Source organism: Homarus americanus, unplaced genomic scaffold, assembly GCF_018991925.1.
Source record: "Homarus americanus isolate GMGI-L3 unplaced genomic scaffold, GMGI_Hamer_2.0 scaffold46253, whole genome shotgun sequence".
In the NCBI taxonomy this organism is placed as follows: domain Eukaryota; kingdom Metazoa; phylum Arthropoda; class Malacostraca; order Decapoda; family Nephropidae; genus Homarus; species Homarus americanus.
The window spans coordinates 59,637-79,189 of record NW_024741173.1 but is presented as its reverse complement, the minus strand read 5'-3'; the positions used below and the strand labels follow the sequence as shown (position 1 = coordinate 79,189).

Below are 19,553 nucleotides of genomic sequence, written 5' to 3'. Positions count from 1 at the left end.
TCAGTGTTACAAAGTACGGTTAAGGTGCTGAAGAGGGTGACCACCAGAAGGAATTATCGAATTGGTTTAAATTTTTACTGCACACTATTATCATGATACTAAACACAAAATGGAAACGACAATGCATAGAACCTTATAGTACGTGGCCTAACATGCCCAACCTATGGATTTGTTTGTTCAGGTTCTATGCACGTGTTTGACGCCGTGACGTCAATCTTCGGAGATACGGAAATCACGATTTTATATATTTGGCTAATTTCTAGGCCGACAATGAATAAATATTTGTAAAATAAATTTCAATGTGTTTTATTTATACCCATATCAAATAAAATGTGAAATAAAACTTTGTCAGTCTGTGACGTGAAAGTAACCGAAATGGTGAAGCCAAACACAAAGAAGGTCCTTCTGTCCTTGTACAGTACAGTTATTTCCTGATGCCTTATTCCGTTGAGCTTGAAAACCAAGTATCTTTAAATAACCATCAGAGTTGCGGTAAGTTAATATTTGATTGTTCAATATTTATAAGGAATTATTAGTATTCTATAATTCTTCATAATAAATAGAAGGTTATCCATCAAATATATACATATTTTCTTCTTTTCTAAGAACATGTTCTTCTTGGTAGGGAGGATAACTATCTCAGGTTTTGTCTTATTGTGAACTCCTGCAATGGAACTATTGTACTGTACCTCCACAGTAAAGTGATTATTCAGTATCAAATACTTTATAACGAACGTCTTCCTTAGTCCTCCATTTTGCTGTGTTTTGTACTACATCCTTCTTCGGACTCATATTTATAATCTCCTTAATGGGATGCTCGCCTTAAGGAAGTACCCCGCATACTTGGAGATATTCATATGCTAGATGATGAATGGCGGTCTTGGGACTGGTGCACGTTACCTCACGATATTAAATATACAAATTGCGATATTATAGTTTTACACGAAACTCATAGACTTTGAGGATAATGTTGGCAATAAAAATTTCTTAAACTTTTTCACAATTTGCTCTGCAGGTTCATATAATACTGATGAGGAGAATAATTCTCTTAAACTAAATTTGATGAAGTCGAAGACCCGCAATGGTCAAAAATTAGATTCTGTTACAAGTGTCCCGGCCTGTCTTAGGTGTGAGCACAGGGTGGAAGTAAAAAATAAGCCAAGTCAGGATGTGTTAAATATTGCATCTGCATAACATGCGTATATATATGTATATATATATAGTATACAGTATATGACAGTTCTCTCATAAGAAATAAACATTATTGATTTCTACCTTAAACTATAAGAGATAAAAATACTAAAGTAAATCGTATTTTTTCATTAGTTTACTGTGTACATTATCACATTTTCTGTATTGACAAAAATAAAATGGTTTTGTGGCGTCGAACGGTAACCAATCACAGTACAAGAAGGTAACCAATCACAGTACAAGAAGGTAACCAATCACAGTACAAGAAGGTAGCCCTGCCTCCCACAGACAGTGTCTCAAGAGCCGTCAGTGTAGATGGTCTCTGTGATGCTATTAACACTGTAGGTTATGTATGTGTTAACAAAAGGTCAATATTGGGTGATAATAGTGTGGCCAACAAAGGTATAAAGTTAATGAAGGTAATTGTTAAGGAGACGTTCACATTCTGTCTCCCTTACGTTCTTTTAGATTATTTACGATTATTTTATTGTTTGTTTATTTACTTACATTCCATTGGCGTCGTTTAAAGGGCCCTCAAGCGGTGACCTCAGTGTGAACCTTCGACCCTACTACTTTGGACCGTGAGTGCCCAAGTTTCACTCTCAAGCGCTGGTCGGTGAATTCGTACCACTCAACCTTGGCAGCGGGAGGGACGAAAATGTTCTACACCACCGACCGACTGCCCTCCTCTCTCACCCCAACCTCCCAACCTACTGCCCTCCTCACCCCTACCACCCTACCTACTGCTCCTCCCTCCCTCACCCCTCCTCCTACTTACTGCCTTCCCTCCTCACCCTCACCTACGGCCCCTCCTCCCTCACCCCGACCTCCCTACCTGCTGCCCCTCCTCCCTCACCCCTACCTCCTTACCTACTGCCCTCCCTCCCTCACCACTACCTCCCTACCTGCCCCTCTCCCTCACCCTTACCTCCTACTCTGCCCTCTCCCTCACCCTACCTCCCTTCTGCTGCCCCTCCCTCCCTCACCCCTACCTCCTTACCTCTGCCCCTCCCTCACTCACCCCTACCTCCCTACCTGCTGCCCCTCCCTCCCTCACCCCTACCTCCTACGTACTGCCCCCTCCTCACCCCTCCTCCCTACCTACTGCTCCCTCCCTCACCCCTACCTCCCTACCTACAGCCCTCCCTCCTCATCCCGACCTCCTACCTACTGGCCCTTCCTCCCTCACCCTACCTCCTACCTACTGCCCTCCCCTCCCTCACCCCTACCTCCCTCCTACAGCCCTCCCTCCCTCACCCTACCTCCTACCTACTGCTCCCCTCCCTCACCCCTACCTCCTTACCTACTGCCTCTTCCTCACTCACCCTACCTCCTACCTCTGCCCTCCCTCCCTCACCCCTACCTCCTACCCTACCCCCCTCCCTCACCCCTACCTCCCCTACCTACTGCTCCCTCCCTCTTCACCTCCCTACCTGCCCTCCCTCCCTCACCCCCTACCTCCTACCTACTGCCCCCCCTCCCTCACCCTAACTCCCTCCTACCTACTGCTCCCCTCCCTCACCCCTACCTCTACCTACTGCCCTCCTCCTCACCCTACCTACTGCTCCCTCCCTCACCCCTACCTCCTACCTGCCCTCCCTCTCTCACCCCTACCTGCCTCCCTCCCTCACCCCTACCTCCTACTTCTCCCCTCCCTCACCCCTACCTCCTTACCTACTGCCCTCCCTCCCTCACCCTACTGCCTCTCTACCTACTGCCCCTCCCTCCCCTACCTCCTACTCTGCCCTCCCCCTCCCCCACCCTACCTCCCTACCTACTGCCCCACCCTCCCTCCTACCTCCCCTACCTGCTGCCCCTCCCTCACCCTACCTCCTGCCTACTGCCCCCTCCCTCACCTCTCACCTCCCTACCTGCCCCCCTCCCTCACCCTACCTCCCTACCTACTGCCCTCCCTCCCTCACCCCTACCTCCTACCTGCTGCCCTCCCTCCCTCACCCTACCTCCCTACCTACTGCCCTCCCTCACCCCTACCTACCTAGTACTGCCCTCCCTCCCTCACCCCTACCTCCTACCTACTGCCCTCCCTCCTCACCCCTACCTCCCTACCTACTGCCCCCCCCTCCTCACCTACCTCCCTACCTACAGCCCCCCTCCCTCACCCCTACCTCCCGTACCCTACTGCCCTCCCTCCCTCACCCCTAACTCCTACCTGCCCTCCATCCCTCACCCCTACCTCCTAGCTGCCCCCCTCCCTCACACCTGCCTCCTACCTACTGCCCTCCCTCCCTCACCCCTAACTCCCTGCCTACTGCCCCCTCCCTCACCCCTACCTCCTACCTCTGCCCTCCTCCCTCACCCCTACCTCCTACCTACTGCCCCCCTCCCTCACCCCTACCTCCTACCTACTGCCTCCTCCCTCCCCTACCTCTACGCCCTCCCTCCCTCACCCTACCTCCTACCTCTGCCCTCCCTCCTCACCCCTACCTCCCATCTACTGCCCTCCCTCCCTCACCCCTACTCTCCTCCTGCTGCCCCTCCCTCATTCCCCACCTCCTCCTACTGCCCTCCTCCTCACCCTACCTCCTACCTACTGCCCTCCTCCTCACCCCTACCTCCCTACCTCTGCCCCCTCCCTCCACCTACCTCCCTACCTACTGCCTTCCCTCCCTCACCCCTTCCTACCTACTGCCCCTCCCTCCCCTCCTCCTACCTGCCCTCCCTCACCTACCCTGCCTCTCCCCCCCCTCCCTCACCCCTACCTCCCCTACCTGCCTCCCTCCCTCCCCTCCCCTGCCTCCCTACCTACTGCCCTCCCTCCCTCACCCCTACCTCCTCCCTACTGCCCTCCTCCCCTCCACCCCTACCTCCCTTCCTACTGCCCTCCTCCCTCACCCCTACCTCCCTACCTACAGCCCCTCCCTCCATTACCCCCTCCCTACCTGCCCTCCCTCCCCCTTACCTCCCCTACCTCTGCCCTCCCTCCCTCACCCCTACCTCCCCTGCCTGCCTGCTCCTCCCCTCACCCCTACCTCCCTACCTACAGCCTCCCTCCTCACCTCCTACCTCCCCTACCTGCCTCCCTCCCTCACCCTACTCCTACCTACTGCCTCCTCCCCCACCCCTACCTCCCCTACCTACTGCCCTCCTCCCCTCACCCCTACCTCCCCTCCTGCTCCTCCCTCCTCACCCCTACCTCCCTACCTACTGCCCTCCCTCCCTCACCCCTACCTCCCTTACTGCTCCTCCTCCCCTCACCCTACCTCTCTACCCCCCCTCCCTCACCCTACCTCCCTACCTACTGCCCCTCCTCCCTCACCTACCTCCCCCCTCCCTCCCCCTACCTCTACTCCCCTCACCCCTACCTCCTACCTGCTGCCCTCCCCTCCCTCCTCCCTACCTGCCCCTCCCTCCCTCACCCCTACCTCCTACCTGCTGCCCTCCCTCTACCCTCCCCTGCCTGCTCCCCTCCCTCCTGCCTTCCTACCTGCTGCCCTCCCTCCTCACCCTGCCTCCTACCTACTGCCTCCTCCCTCACCCTGCCTCCCTACCTACTGCCCCTCCCTCACCCCTACCTCCTACCTTGGCCTCCCTCCTCCACCCCTACCTCCCCTACCTACTGCCTCCCTCCCTCACCCCTACCTCCTACCACTGCCCTCCTCCCTCCCCCTACCTCCCTCCTCTGCCTCCCTCCCTCCCCCTACCTCCTTACCTACTGCCCCTCCCTCCCTCACCTTCCTCCTCCTGCCCCTCTCTCCCTCACCCCTCCCCTACCTACTGCCCCTCTCCCTCCCTCTACCTCCCCTACCTGCCCTCCCTCCCTCACCCCTCCTTTACCTACTGCCCTCCCTCCTCTCCCCCTACCTCCCCTACCTGCCCCTCCCTCCCCTCACCCCTACCTCCCTACCTCTGCCCCCTCCTCCTACCTCCCTACCTTCTGCTCCTCCCTCCCCTACCTCCCTGCCTACTGCCTCCTCCTCCTCCCCTACCTCCTACCTACTGCCTTCCTCCTCACCCCTACCTCCCTACCTACTGCCCTCCCTCCCTCACCCCTACCTCCCCTCTGCCTCCTCCTCACCTCCTACCTCCCCTACCCTGCTCCCTCCCTCACCCCTACCTCCCTACCTACTGCCTCCCTCCCTCTTCCTCCTACCTACTGCCCTCCCTCCCTCTCCTCCCTACCTACTGCCCCTCCCTCCCTCACCCCTACCTCCTTACCTACTGCCCCTCCCTCCCCTCCCCCCTACCTCCCTACCTACTGCCCTCTCTCCCTCACCCCTACCTCCTACCTACTGCCCCTCTCCTCCTCCTACCTCCCCCTGCCTCCCTCCTCACCCCTACCTCCTACCTACTGCCCTCCCTCCCTCAACCCTACCTCCTACCTGCTGCCCCTCCCTCCCTCACCCCTACCTCCTACCTCTGCCCCCCTCCCTCACCCCTACCTCCTACCTACTGTCCCTCCCTCACCCCCCTCCCTCCTACTGCCCTCCTCCCTCATCCCTACCTCCCCTACCTACTGGCCCTTCCTCCCTCACCCTACCTCCTACCTGCTGCCCTCCCTCCCCACCCCTACCTCCCTACCTACTGCCTCCTCCTCCCTCTACCTCCCTACCTACTGCTCCTCCTCACCCCTACCTCCTTACCTACTGCCCTCCCTCCTCCCCCTGCCTCCTACCTCCTGCCCTCCTCCTCACCCCCTACCCCTACCTACTGCCCTCCTCCCCTCACTCCCTACCTACTGCCTCCTCCCTCCCCTACCTCCTACCTACTGCCCCCCTCCTCCCCCTACCCCTCCTACCTGCCCTCCTCCCTCACCCCTACCTCCTACCTACTGCCCCCTCCTCACCCCTACCTCCCCTACCTGCTGCCCTCCTCCTCACCCTACCTCCCTACCTTCTGCCCTCCCTCCCTCACCCCTACCTCCTACCTGCCCTCCCTCCCTCACCCCTGCCCCTCCTTCCAACTGCCCTCCTCCCTCACCCCTACCTCCCACCTACTGCCCCTCCCTCCGTACCCCTACCTCCCCTACCTACTGCCTCCTCCCTCCACCCCTACCTCCCTACCTACTGCCTCCCTCCTCACCCCTACCTCCTACCAGCCTCCACTTAATCCCGACCTCCCTGCCTACTGGCCCTTCTCCCTCACCCCTACCTCCTACCTACTGTCCCTCCTCCCTCACTTTCCTCCTACCCTGCCCCCCTCCCCTCCTTCTCCCTGCCTGCTCCCTCCATCACCCCTACCTCCTACCTGCTGCCCTCCTCCTCACCCTACCTCCCTCACATGCTCCTTCCCTCCTCACCCCTACCTCCCTACCTACTGCCCTCCCTCCACTTCTTCCCTACCTCTGCCCTCCCTCCCTCACCCCTAACTCACCTGCCTCTCCCTCCCTCACCCTCTTCCTTCCTCTGCCCTCCTCCCTCACCCCTACCTCCTACCTACTGCCCCTCCCTCCATTGCCCCCTGCCTCCTACCCTGCCCTTCCCTCCCTCACCCCTATCTCCCTACCTACTGCCCTCCTCCCTCGCCCTACCTCCCTACCTCTCCCCTCCCTCACCACTACTATCCCTACCTACTGCCTCTCCCTCCCTGCATCCTACCTGCTGTTCCCTCCTTCCCCTACCTCCCCTACTGCCTCCCCTCCTCACCCCTACCTCCTACCTACTGCCCCTCCTCCACACCACCTCCTACCTGCTGCCCTTCCCTCACCTACCTCCCTACCTGCTGCCCTCCTCCCTCACCCCTCCTACCTGCTGCCTCCTCCTCACCTCCTCCTACCTACTGCCCTCCTCCCTCACTACCTCCTACCTACTGCCCCCCTCCCTCACCCCTACCTCCCTACCTGCTGTCCTCACCACTACCTCCCTACCTACTGCCCCTCCCTCACCCCTACCTCCCTCACCTACTGCCTTCCCTCTCCCTCACCCACCTCCTACCTGCCTCCTGCCTCCCCTCACCCCTCCTACCTATTGCTCCCCTCCTCACCCCTGCCTCCTAGCCCTCCTTCCTCATCCCGACCTCCTACCTACTGGCCCTTCCTCCTCATACCCTACCTCCTACCTACTGCCCCTCCCTCCTCACCCCTACCTCCCCTACTGCCCCCTCCTCACCCCTACCTCCTACCTACTGCCCCCTCCACTCCTTTATCTCGCCAACTGTCCTCCTCCCTCACCCTACCTCCTACCTACTGCCTCCCCTCCCTCACCCCTACCTCCCTACCTACTGCCCTCCTCCCCTCACCCCAGCCTCCCCTACCTACTGCCCCTCCCTCCCTCAACCCTACCTCCTACCTACTGCCCCTCCCTCCCCTCACCCCTACCTCCCTACCTACTGCCCCTCCTCCCTCACCCCTACCTCCATACCTGCTGCCCCTCCCTCACCCCTACCTCCATACCTACTGCCCCTCCCTCCCTCACCTCTCCCTCCCTACCTACTGCCCCTCCTTCCCTCACCCCTACTTCCCTCACCCCTACCTCACTCCCTCCTGCTACACCACTCCTCCTTCCCTCTCTCCCTCCTGCTAATAGTTTTAAGAGAGATTTTTCACATTACATAATCCTAGCATAGTACAGCTTCACACTAACATAACACAGTCATAGCGATAACATAGCACAGCATAACGATAACATAACACAGCATAAAGGTAACATAACACAGCATAACAATAACATAACACAACATAACAATAACATAACACAGCATAACAATAACATCATAATAAATATAATATAACATAACACAGCATAACAATAACATAACACAAGTTAATATAACCTAACACATAAAACCGCATAGCATAGCATAGAAAATAACATAGCATGTGTTAACACCTCCCACATCAGGTACAGGCTGACGTAATTATCCCTGGCTCTCTGTTTATATATAAGTTACTGTTACCATTATACAGTATACTGTGTGTTACCCTCTACCATACTACACCTCAGCGGGTCTACTATACACCAGTGTCTGACCTCATGGCTCTCATGTAACAGGTAGGCTCTGTCTTTTGGGTTCACTTCAAGATTAGATACCCCAGTTTATTTCACCTGATGCCCCAGTTTATTTCACCTGATGCCCCAGTTTATTTCACCTGATGCCCCAGTTTATTTCACCTGATGCCCCAGCTTATTTCACCTGATGCCCCAGCTTATTTCACCTGATGCCCCAGCTTATTTCACCTGATGCCCCAGCTTATTTCACCTGATGCCCCAGCTTATTTCACATGATGCCCCAGCTTATTTCACATGATGCCCCAGCTTATTTCACATGATGCCCCAGCTTATTTCACCTGAAGATTAACCACCCTAACAGTGCCTGGGGGTTAGGGTAGTGTTAGGGTGGTTAATCTTCAGGTGAAATAAGCTGGAGTATCAGGTGAAATAAGCTGGAGTATCAGGTGAAATAAGCTGGGGTCTCTAAGCTTGAGATGATAAATTATATTCTAATGCAGGAATATATATACTTTATTTCTGCATCTGTAAACTCAATAAATACTGTATGTCTATAACCGACTCACTCACTCTTCTCGATTTTTCTCTCTTGTATGTGTGTACGTGTCTGTGTATGTGTGTAATAATAATAATAATAATAATAATAATTTACGGTTTATTAATAGAGTTGCAGCCGGTGGCTAAAAATATAGACTTACATTTGATTTAGACATAATGATATAATGTGCGTTCAATACATTTACAGGTCTGTACAGTACATAAATCAGGAGTTGTTTATTATTTTAACAATAGATGGCATGGTGCTGTTCTTATATCTATCGGTGCGGGCTCTTGTGGGCTGGATTTTGTTGTAGTGGCAGACTGCGCGAGGTGGGTGGGGGGCAGGAGGTGGCGATGACGAGGGTGGTGCATTAGTTGTGTGTGTGTGTGTGTGACATCTTCACCTACAGCAAATCTTTAACCCGACTTTATTTAAAGCACTGACCTCACAAGCAGATCTTTATACCTAAAACATCGGCCCCTTAATTTCTCCTTCCTTAAACCAGTGACCACACAATCTAACTTTACTTAAAACAGTGCCCCCTAAACCTAACCCTTAATTTAAAGACGCGACTCCATTAGAGCCTTGATAATTAAGTCTATATAAAGCTAAAGAACTCACTTGGGAGAGACATTTTTCCAGCTGTCAATTACCTTCATTAGGAGCATCACGTGGGAGACATGTTGGCGTCTCTATGATGGCGTCAAGAGTCCTGCCCGAGCTGTGGGGGAGAACAGACACTTGAGTGGTGCTTGGAAGTGTGGGATCACGTGTGAAGATTAACTCCCGAGATTATTTCACCTTATGATCATCCTCTCTGACCTAACATAATACTGACCCAACTTTACTTAACCATGTCACATATACAAGTACCAGCGACCATGTTCTCTGTTAACAACTTCAGTTGTTCATTTGCTTCACCTGTCCTGGCCGTGACCATGACCAGGTGAGTCAGTGGTGCAGCCTCTTGGACTATGTGTCTCGAGCACACACACCTTCACCAGCACAGCGTTGGTGGTGAAGGTTATCGGAACCATCATTTGCGCTCTGGCAAAACATCTTCTGTTCATGTCTTAGGAGTGAGTCCCATAGGCCTGACGGTCCATTTGGGGAAGTGAAGCTACAACACACTGATGGATAAGCCTCTTGTCGGCAGAGTGACCGGCACTGTACCCGACCACTTTAATTTTCCCAACTGTAATCTTGGTACAGTTGAGGGAATGTGTTCCTACACCCCCTGTGGTAACCCGTGTCTCCAAACGACACCGTTGCAGTAATAGTATAACTATTATGGATGAATGGGTATTGGTCGTGTAACGACGGATGTAATTGGTGGATAGGTTTGCTATAGGTCATATAGGTTGGCCGTTTGGAGACACGGGTTACAACAAGGGGTGTAGGACCACAGTTCCCCAGCTGTACCATTCACAGTTGGGTGGACTGGGGGCGCCCCGAGAGTGAACAAGCGACTCTTAAGGGTATAAGACACATCCATCGCACCTCCTCTTATGATTTAACAGATTGTCAACAACAACACTGGAGACGCCAACGTCCACATAAAAGCTCATAATGTGTTTGTTCTGTAGTGGAGGGTAATGTTGATGGGTCTTGTGTCACTCACTGTCTTTGTCACTCGGCTCCACCACCGTGAGGGAGCTGTGTATCACCAGCCGGGAAATACTTCAAGTATTATCCACTTTTTCGCAAAACCAAAAGTCTTCTGAAATTGAATGTCGTGAAGCGCTCCTGCCTGTACCTCCATCCTTAGTCTCACCGTGTCAGTGAAACCTTCAGAACCGCTCAACACAAATGTTATTCCCCGTAATCCCACAATAATTTCTCTGCACGACTGAATGGCCAGTGATGAGGCGAGGTATTACGGCCCTCATGTTCCAGAGATAACAGTTGGCAGAGACCAAAATCCAGTTAACTCCGGCGCTATAATTGAGTTTCAACTGTCGGGCTTCAGGAGTTCTGACAGCATTGAGTCTAACCTTTGAGCGTCTCACCGAGCTTGAGAGATCAGAGTGGTGTACAAGACTCGTATATCGTAGGACGGCGATCATCTGTGACAGAGGGTAAGGCAAGCTATTCTGGTCGAAAGAGAGAAGTGTTACCATTCACTGTGCTCATCTCCCCTCGCTGCTCTGAGAACTCTGCCGCCCTCCCACACACCACCTCACAAAGCCTCTATATGACAGGATTGACTCCATAGCCTAGCAAAGTGGCCCTCCTACCCTGACGCTGCCATTGATCTGTGCCAGTGAGCGGTCCTTCCCTCCTGTAGTGATATGATTGATAACCTAATCTAACGTAACCAACCAGGCAGCATCACGGCGTTTCATCGTTAGGTAAAATAAATTGAGGGGTTTATCTGCACGTGATCCGTTCTTTGTCTTCTGTACCGACGTAATATTGGCTTTGTGATATTCTGCTTCTATATTGAACTAATGTTTTAATTTATGATGTTTTCCCTGTTATTAGTGCAGTGGTAGTGTTGGGGGTGGGTGTTGTGTTGGAGGAGGTGAGAGTTATGTTGGAGGGGTGGGTGTTGTGTTGGAGGGGTTGGATGTTGTGTTGGAGGGGTTGGATGTTGTGTTGGAGGGCGTGTGTGTGTGTGTGTTGTGTTGGAGGGCGTGTGTGTGTTATGTTGGAGGGTGTGAGTGTTGTGTTGGAGGGTGTGAGTGTTGTGTTGGATAAGTTGAATGTTGTGTTGGAGGGGTGAATGTTGTGTTGGAAGGGTGAGGTTGTGTTGGAGGGCGTGTGTGTTGTGTTGAGGGTGAAAAGCAGTTGGAGGGGTGTGTGTTGTGTTGAGGGGGTTGTGGTTGTGAGGAGGTTGTGAGGGTGGGTGTTGTGTTGGAGGGGGTGGAGTGTTGGAGGGTGTTGTGTGTGTTGAGGGTGAATGTTGTGTTGAGGGCGTGTGTATTGTGGTGGAGGGGGTGTTGTGTTGATGCTTGGAGGGGGGGTGTTGCGTTGGAGGGTGTGTGTGTGTTGTGTTGGAGGGTGTGTGCGTTGTGTTGGAGGGTGTGAGTGTTGTGTTGGAGAAGGTGAATGTTGTGTTGGAGAGGGTTGGTGTTGTGTTGGAGGGGGTGAGTGTTGTGTTGGAGGGGGTGAGTGTTGTGTTGGAGGGGGTGTGTGTTGTGTTGGAGGGTGCGTGTGTTGTGTTGGAGGGTGTGAATGTTAATAATAATAATAATAATAATAGTAATAAACGGTTTATTAATAGAGTTGCAGCCGGTGGCTGAAAATATACAGACTTACATTTGATCTAGACATAATGATATATTGAATACATTTACAGGGCTGTACAGTACATAAATGAGGAGTTGTTTATTATTTTAACAATTGATGGGATGGTGCTAGTCTTATATCTATCGGTGCGGGATCTTATGGGCTGAATTTTGTTGTAGTGGCGGACTGCGTGAGGTGGGTGGGGGGCTGCCGGTGGCAGGAGGTGGCGATGACGAGGGTGGTGCATTAGTTGGCTGCCAAACCTTTCCAGTGCTTGGTGGTGGAGGTCACTGAGGGATGGCATTTCCAGGGTGGAGAGAGCGTTGGTGTAGCCGGAGTATTCTGCGCCGAGCATGATTCTGCAGGCCCTTTTCTGTACCTTCTCTAGCTGACGTTGTTGGGTGGAGTTGAGAGAAGACGACCAGGCTGGTGACACATACGTTAGTTTGGGGAGAATAAAGGCGTTGTAGATGGTCCTCAGCTCTCGCGTGGGTGTCCCAAGTGACCTAAGTCGTCGTAGCATGTAGAGACGGTACGAGGCTGCCTTGACTGTGTTATTTACATGGGCCTTCCAGTCCAGTTTGTTGTCTATAGTTACACCCAGGAGTTTGGCAGACTGCACCAGCTGGAGAGGATGGGCACCCACTGTGACTGCTGGGGCTTGCACTGGAGTGGTGGCGGTATTGATGTGCATGACTACGGTTTTGGTGTGGTTGATGGTGACCTTGTTCTCCGTAGTCCATGCCTGTAGCCTGTCCAGGGTGCCTTATAGCGATGAGTAGTCTGGTGTGGTGTTGTCCACTGAAACCCCCACAGTGCAGTTATCCACGTACTTCCACCTGTGAGGAGTGTCCGATAGAGCGTCGTTGATCAGGATGAGGAAGCACAGTGGTCCCATCTTGGTCCCCTGGGGAACACCGCAGGTGAGGTGTTGGAATGTGGAGACTGAGCCCTGATACCTCACTGCCTAGCGACGTCCACCCAAGAAATCAGTGAGCCATAATAATAATAATAATAATAATAATAATAATAATAATAATAATAATAATTAACTGTTTATTGAAAAAATTCTGCAGCCCGAAGGCTGAAAATATACATTGGACATAAATGACTTATTACATACATTGGTGGTTTAGCAAAAGCCTTCATTAGAGAAAGGTAAAGGAACATACAGTGAACATACAGATTAATGTAGGTGTTGAACAGCAAACTCGTAGTGTAGTAACTCCCTCCCAGATGGTGTTAGGAGGAACTCACATGGTGTAGTAGTTCCCTCAGATGGTGTTATGAGGGACCTGGCGTGGTGTTGTAATTCCCTCGCAGATGGTGTTATGAGGGGCCTTACTTGGTGTAGTAATTCCCTCATAGATGGTGTTATGAGGGACCTCACGTGGTGTAGTAATTACCTCACAGATGGTGTTATGAGGGACCTCACGTGGTGTAGTAATTATCTCACAGATGATGTTATGAGGGGCCTCACGTGGTGTAGTAATTACCTCACAGATGGTGTTATGAGGGACCTCACGTGGTGTAGTAATTACCTCACAGATGGTGTTATGAGGGGCCTCACGTGGTGTAGTAACTCCCTCACAGATGGTGTTATGAGGGGCATCACGTGATGTAGTAATTCCCTCACAGATGGTGTTATGAGGGGCCTGATGTGGTGTAGTAACTCCCTCACAGATGGTGTTATGAGGGGCATCACGTGGTGTAGTAATTCCCTCACAGATGGTGTTATGAGGGGCCTGATGTGGTGTAGTAATTCCCTCACAGATGGTGTTATGAGGGACCTCACGTGGTGTAGTAATTCCCTCACAGATGGTGTGATGAAGGACTTGACGTTGTGTAGTAATTCCCTCACATATGGTGTTATGAGGGACATGTGGTGTAGTAATTCCCTCACAGATGGTGTTATATGAGTGAGGTTTGGTCATAGGCTTTCCTATCGTAGACGGATTAACACATCGGTGGTTGTTGTTGGGCCTCGCGGGGGCCGTTATCACTGGGTACCTGGGACCTCACTGTGTGAAAGTTAACTTGGGTACGACTGTTACTGTTGAGTTGTTCTCACTGACTTAAGCACTGTTCACCACTGTTCACCTCTGTTTAACACTGGTTCCGTTCCTTTCCTAAATGAAATTGCAACTTCTGGCGAGAACTTGTTGATATTCCGGTGGGGAGGAGGGTTCAGGGGAGGGGGTTGGTATGGGCCAACTTAACAGTTGTCCTGGCTGCTCCGAGAGGAGCGCCAGGTACGTCTTGACCCTTCGGTGGTCAAGGATGTGTGTGTGTGGCATGAGACCAGGTTGGTGTTTGAGGGTGTGACTGTTGTGTTGGAGTGTGTGAGTTGTGTTGGAGGGGGTGAATGTTGTGTTGGAGGGTGAGTGTTGTGTTGGAGGTATGTGTTGTGTTGGAGGTGAGTGTTGTGTTGGAGGGGTGTGTGTGTGTTGGAGGGTGAGTGTTGTGTTGGAGGTGTGTGTGTGTTGGGGGTGAGTGTTGTGTTGGAGGTGTGTATTGTGTTGGAGGTGAGTGTTGTGTTGGAGGGGTGAGTGTTGTGTTGGAGGGTGAGTGTGTTTGAGGTGTGAGTGTTGTGTTGGAGAGGGTGAGTGTTGTTTTGAGGGTGTGAGTGTTGTGTTTGGAGGGGGTGTGTGTTGTGTTGGAAGGGTGAGTGTTGTGTTGGAAGGGTGTGTGTTGTGTTGGAGGGGTGAGTGTGTTTGTTTGAGGGTGTGAGTGTTGTGTTGGAAGGGGTGAGTGTTGTGGAGGGGTGTGAGTGTTGTGTTGGAGGTGAGGTGTTGTGTTGGAGGGTGTGAGTGTTGTGTTTGGTGAGTGTTGTGTTTGGAGGTGAGTGTTGTGTTGGAAGGGGTGTGTGTTGTGTTGTGGAGGGTGAGTGTTGTGTTGAGGGATGTGTGTGTTGGAAGGGTGAGTGTTGTGTTGGAGGGGTGAGTGTTGTGTTTGAGGTGAGTGTTGTGTTGGAGGTAGTGTTGTGTTGAAGGGTGTGTGTTGTGTTGGAAGGGGTAGTGTTGTGTTGAGGTGTGAGTGTTGTGTTGGAGGTGAGTGTTGTTTGAGGTGTGAGTGTTGTGTTGGAGGGGTGTGTGTGTGTGTTGGAGGGTGTGAGTGTTGTGTTGGAAGGGGTGAGTGTTGTGTTGGAGGGTGATGTTGTGTTTGAGGGGGTGTTGTGTTGGAAGGGTGAGTGTTGTGTTGGAGGGTGGAGTGTTGTGTTGGGTAGTGTTGTGTTGAGGGTGTGAGTGTTGTGTTGGAAGGGTGAGTGTTGTGTTGAGGGTGTGGTGTTGTGTTGGAAGGGTGAGTGTTGTGTTGAGGGTGTGAGTGTTGTGTTGGAGGTGGAGTGTTGTGTTGGAAGGGGTGAGTGTTGTGTTGGAGGTGAGGTGTTGTGTTTGAGGGTGTGAGGTGTTGTGTTGGAAGGGGTGAGTGTTGTGTTGGAGGGTGAGTGTTGTGTTGGAGGTGAGTGTTGTGTTGGAGGTGTGAGTGTTGTGTTGGAGGTGAGTGGTGTTGTGTTTGAGGGGTGAGTGTTGTGTTGGAGGTGAGTGTTGTGTTGGAGGGTGAGTGTTGTGTTTGAGTGTGAGTGTTGTGTTTGAGTGTGAGTGTTGTGTTTGAGGGTGAGTGTGTTGTGTTGGAGGTGATGTGTGTTTAGTGTGTGAGTGTTGTGTTGGAGGGGTTGTGTTGTGTTGGAGGGTGAGTGTTGTGTTGGAAGGGGTGTGTGTTGTGTTTGAGGGGTGTGAGTGTTGTGTTTGAGGTGTGAGTGTTGTGTGTTGGAGGTGGAGTGTTGTAGGGTGAGTGTTGTGTTTGGAGGTGAGTGTTGTGTTGGAGGGGTGAGTGTTGTGTTGGAGGTGAGTGTTGTTTGGAGGGGTGAGTGTTGTGTTGAGGTGTGAGTGTGTGTGTTGGAGGTGAGTGTTGTGTTGGAGGTGTGTGTGTGTGTGTTGAGTGTGGTGTTGTGTTTGAGGGTGTGAGTGTTGTGTTTGAGTGTGAGTGTTGTGTTGGAGGGGTGAGTGTTGTGTTTGAGGTGTGAGTGTTGTGTTGGAGGGGTGAGTGTTGTGTTGGAGGTGAGTGTTGTGTTGGAGGGGTAGTGTTGTGTTGGGTGGGTGAGTGTTGTGTTGGAGGGTGAGTGTTGTTTGTTGAGGGTGACTGTTGTGTGGAGGGGGTGAGTGTTGTGTTGGAGGGTGATGTGTGTTGGAGGTGAGTGTTGTGTTGGAGGGTGAGTGTTGTGTTGGGAGGGTGAGTGCTGTGTTGGAGGGGTGTGAGTTACCGTTGGGGTGTGTGTGTTGTGTTGGAGGCGTGTGTGTGGTGTTGGAGGTGAGAGTTGTGTTGGAGGTGAGTGTGGTGTTGGGCGTGCGTGTGTTGTGTTGGAGGAGAGTGTTGTGTTGGAGGGGTTGTGTGGGTGTTGTGTTTGTGGGGTGTGGGTGTTGTGTTGGAGGGGGTGTGTGGGTGCTGTGGGAGGGGGACATGGTGTTGTGGGAGGGATAGCGAGATAATGAACGTGAGAGAGAGCCTATGATGTGTTGTAAACTGACTATGTATGCGCGCGCGCGTGTGTGTGTGACGTATACAGTATATTGGTGTATGAGGTGTATATGTGAATGAGTATGTGTACTTGTTGTCGTTAAACGTACATATGTGTGGTAATTTATGTGTAACACACACACACACACACACACGGACACACACACACACACACACACACACACACTGCTTATGAAGGAATGAATCACCTTCGCCCTCTACGTCACAACATAGTGGGCGGGACTACCGGGTATGTCTTTCACCCATGAGAGTTGGTGTACCAGAAACGGGCATGGTTTTGAAAAATGTGGGCGTGGTAACAGCACAGAGCACGTGGTGGGGCCACGTGATGAGCCCGCCGCTGTCAGACGTAAGAGTCACCCTGTCTCAAGAACCTCTCATCGTACCGGAAGTTCTTATTTCCCCGCCAGATAAACTCCTTATGTAATTCAACCCTCGGCTACAGTATACACCGCGCCCACATGTTCTTCTATAGCCTACAATATTCCACGTTTTCTGTTACGTAATGACGACACAAATTCACAAAGGGTTGGTTGCAGAGGAAGGTTGGCAGCGTTGCTTAGTTGACTCCGTGCAATCAGGGCTGTTTACACGTGAAGCGCATCGCATTCTCGGCCCTGCAGTTTACTCTGGGCCTCACTCATGCCTGCACCTCATGGCAGAGCACATTACAAGTCAATATTTCCTTCCCGGAGCTCACGCTGAGTCAACATTATTCCCCTTACACGAAGGTAGATCAATAACATCTTGTATCTGCCTCCCCACCTCTTCTCCCCAGTCACTCTCCCCTCTTCTCGCCTCCCTACATAATCTTCCCATCCTTTCTCCCCTCCTCTCACTTCTCCACACATCCTTCCTCCTCCACACATCCTTCCTCCTCCACACACCCTTCCTCCTCCACACACCCTTCCTCCTCCACACACCCTTCCTCCTCCACACATCCTTCCTCCTCCACACATCCTTCCTCCTCCCACACATCCTTCCTCCTCCACATCCTTCCTCCTCCACACAACCTTCCTCCTCCACACAATCCTTCTCCTCCACATCCTTCCTCCTCCACACACCCTTCCTCCTCCACACACCCTTCCTCCTCCACACATCCTTCCTTCTCCTCATCCTTCTCCTCCCATCCTTCCTCCTCCACACATCCTTCCTCCTCACACATCCTTCCTCCTCCCCACATCCTTCCTCCTCCACACCCTTCCTCCTCCACACCCTTCCTCCTCTACACATCCTTCCTCCTCTCCACAACCTTCCTCCTCTACACATTCTTCCTCCTCCACACATCCTTCCTCCTCTCATCCTTCCTCCTCCACCCTTCCTCCTCCACACACCCTTCCTCCTCTACCCTTCCTCCTCTACACACCTTCCTCCTCTACACATTCTTCCTCCTCCACACATCCTTCCTCCTCCACCACCCTTCCTCCTCCACATCCTTCCTCCTCTCACCCTTCCTCCTCCACACACCCTTCCTCCTCCACACACCTTCCTCCTCCTACCCTTCCTCCTCCACACACCCTTCCTCCTCCACACACCCTTCCTCCTCCACACACCCTTCCTCCTCCACACACCCTTCCTCCTCCACACACCCTTCCTCCTCCACACACCTTCCTCCTCCACATCCTTCCTCCTCCACACACCCTTCCTCCTCCCACACACCCTTCCTCCTCCACACCCTTCCTCCTCTCATCCTTCCTCCTCCACCCTTCCTCCTCCACATCCTTCCTCCCTCCACACATCCTTCCTCCTCTCACAACCTTCCTCCACACATTCTTCCTCCTCCCACATCCTTCCTCCTCTCACACCCTTTCTCCTCCACACTTCCTTCCTCCTCTACACACCCTTCCTCCTCCACACCCTTCCCTCCACACACACCCTTCCTTTCTCACCCTTCCTCCTCCACACCTTCCTCCTCCACATACCCTTCCTCCTCCACACCCTTCCTCCTCTACATCCTTCCTCCTCACACCCTTCCTCCTCCACACACTCCTTCCTCCTCACACATCCTTCCTCCTCTACACAACCTTCCTCCTCCACACATTCTTCCTCCTCCACATCCTTCCTCCTCTACACCTTCCTCCTCCACCTTCCTCCTCCCCTCACACCCTTCCTCCTCCACACCCTTCCTCCACACACCCTTCCTTTTCTACACCTTCCTCCTCCACCACCCTTCCTCCTCCACCCTTCCTCCTCCACCTTCCTCCTCCCATCTTCCTCCTCCACACATCCTTCCTCCTCCACACACCCTTCCTCCTCCACACAACCCTCCCACACCCCTTCCCCACTCTTCCTCCCCACACACCCTCCTCCCTCCACACCCTTCCTCCTCCCCACATCTTTCCTCCCCACACATCTTTCTCCCTCCACATCCTTCCTCCCTACACACCCTTCCTCCACACACCCTCTTCCTCCTCTACATCCTTTCTCCTCCACACATCCTTCCTCCCTCCACACATCCCTTCCCTCCCTCCACACACCCTTCCTCCCTCCACACACACCCTTCCTCCACACACACCCTTCCTCCTCCACACATCCTTCTTCCCTCTACACATCCCTCCCCCACATCCTTCCTCCTCCACACACCCTTCCTCCTCCACACACCCTTCCTCCTCCACACACCCTCCCTCCACACATCCTTTCCTCCTCCACACAACCTTCCTCCTCTACACATCCTTCCTCCCTCCACACACCCTCTTCCCTCCTCCACACACCCTCTCCTCCTCCACACATCCCCACACACCCTTCCTCCCTTCACATCCTTCCTCCCTCCACACACCCTTCCTCCCTCCCACACACCCTTCCCCTCCACACATCCTTCCCTCCTTCCACACACCCCTTCCTCCTCCACACCCTCCCTCCTCCACACACCCCTTCCTCCTCCACACATCCTTCCTCCTCTCACACAACCTCCTCCCTACACATCCTTCCTCCTCCACACACCCTTTCCTCCTCCACACATCCTTCCTCCCTTCAACACACCCTTCCTCCCTCCACACACTCCTCCTCCTCCTACACACTCTTCCTCCTCCACACACCCTCCTACACACCCTTCCTCCCTCCACACCCTTTCCTCCTCCACATACCCTTCCTCCCTCCCACACCCTCCTCCCCACACATCCTCCACACATCCTTCCTCCCCACACATCCTC

General features: G+C 52.9%; 1 protein-coding gene across 1 annotated transcript in view; it reads left to right on the top strand.

Annotated features, from left to right (window-relative positions):
• Positions 1-434: 434 nt before the first annotated feature.
• Positions 435-19,553, top strand: part of LOC121875595 (proline-rich proteoglycan 2-like) — a 34,348-nt gene continuing 15,229 nt past the window's right edge. The window contains exons 1-2 of the mRNA XM_042380179.1: positions 435-492; positions 1,016-1,129. Coding sequence (XP_042236113.1) covers positions 435-492; positions 1,016-1,129 — 172 coding nt within the window. The remainder of the gene's footprint in view (positions 493-1,015; positions 1,130-19,553) is intronic.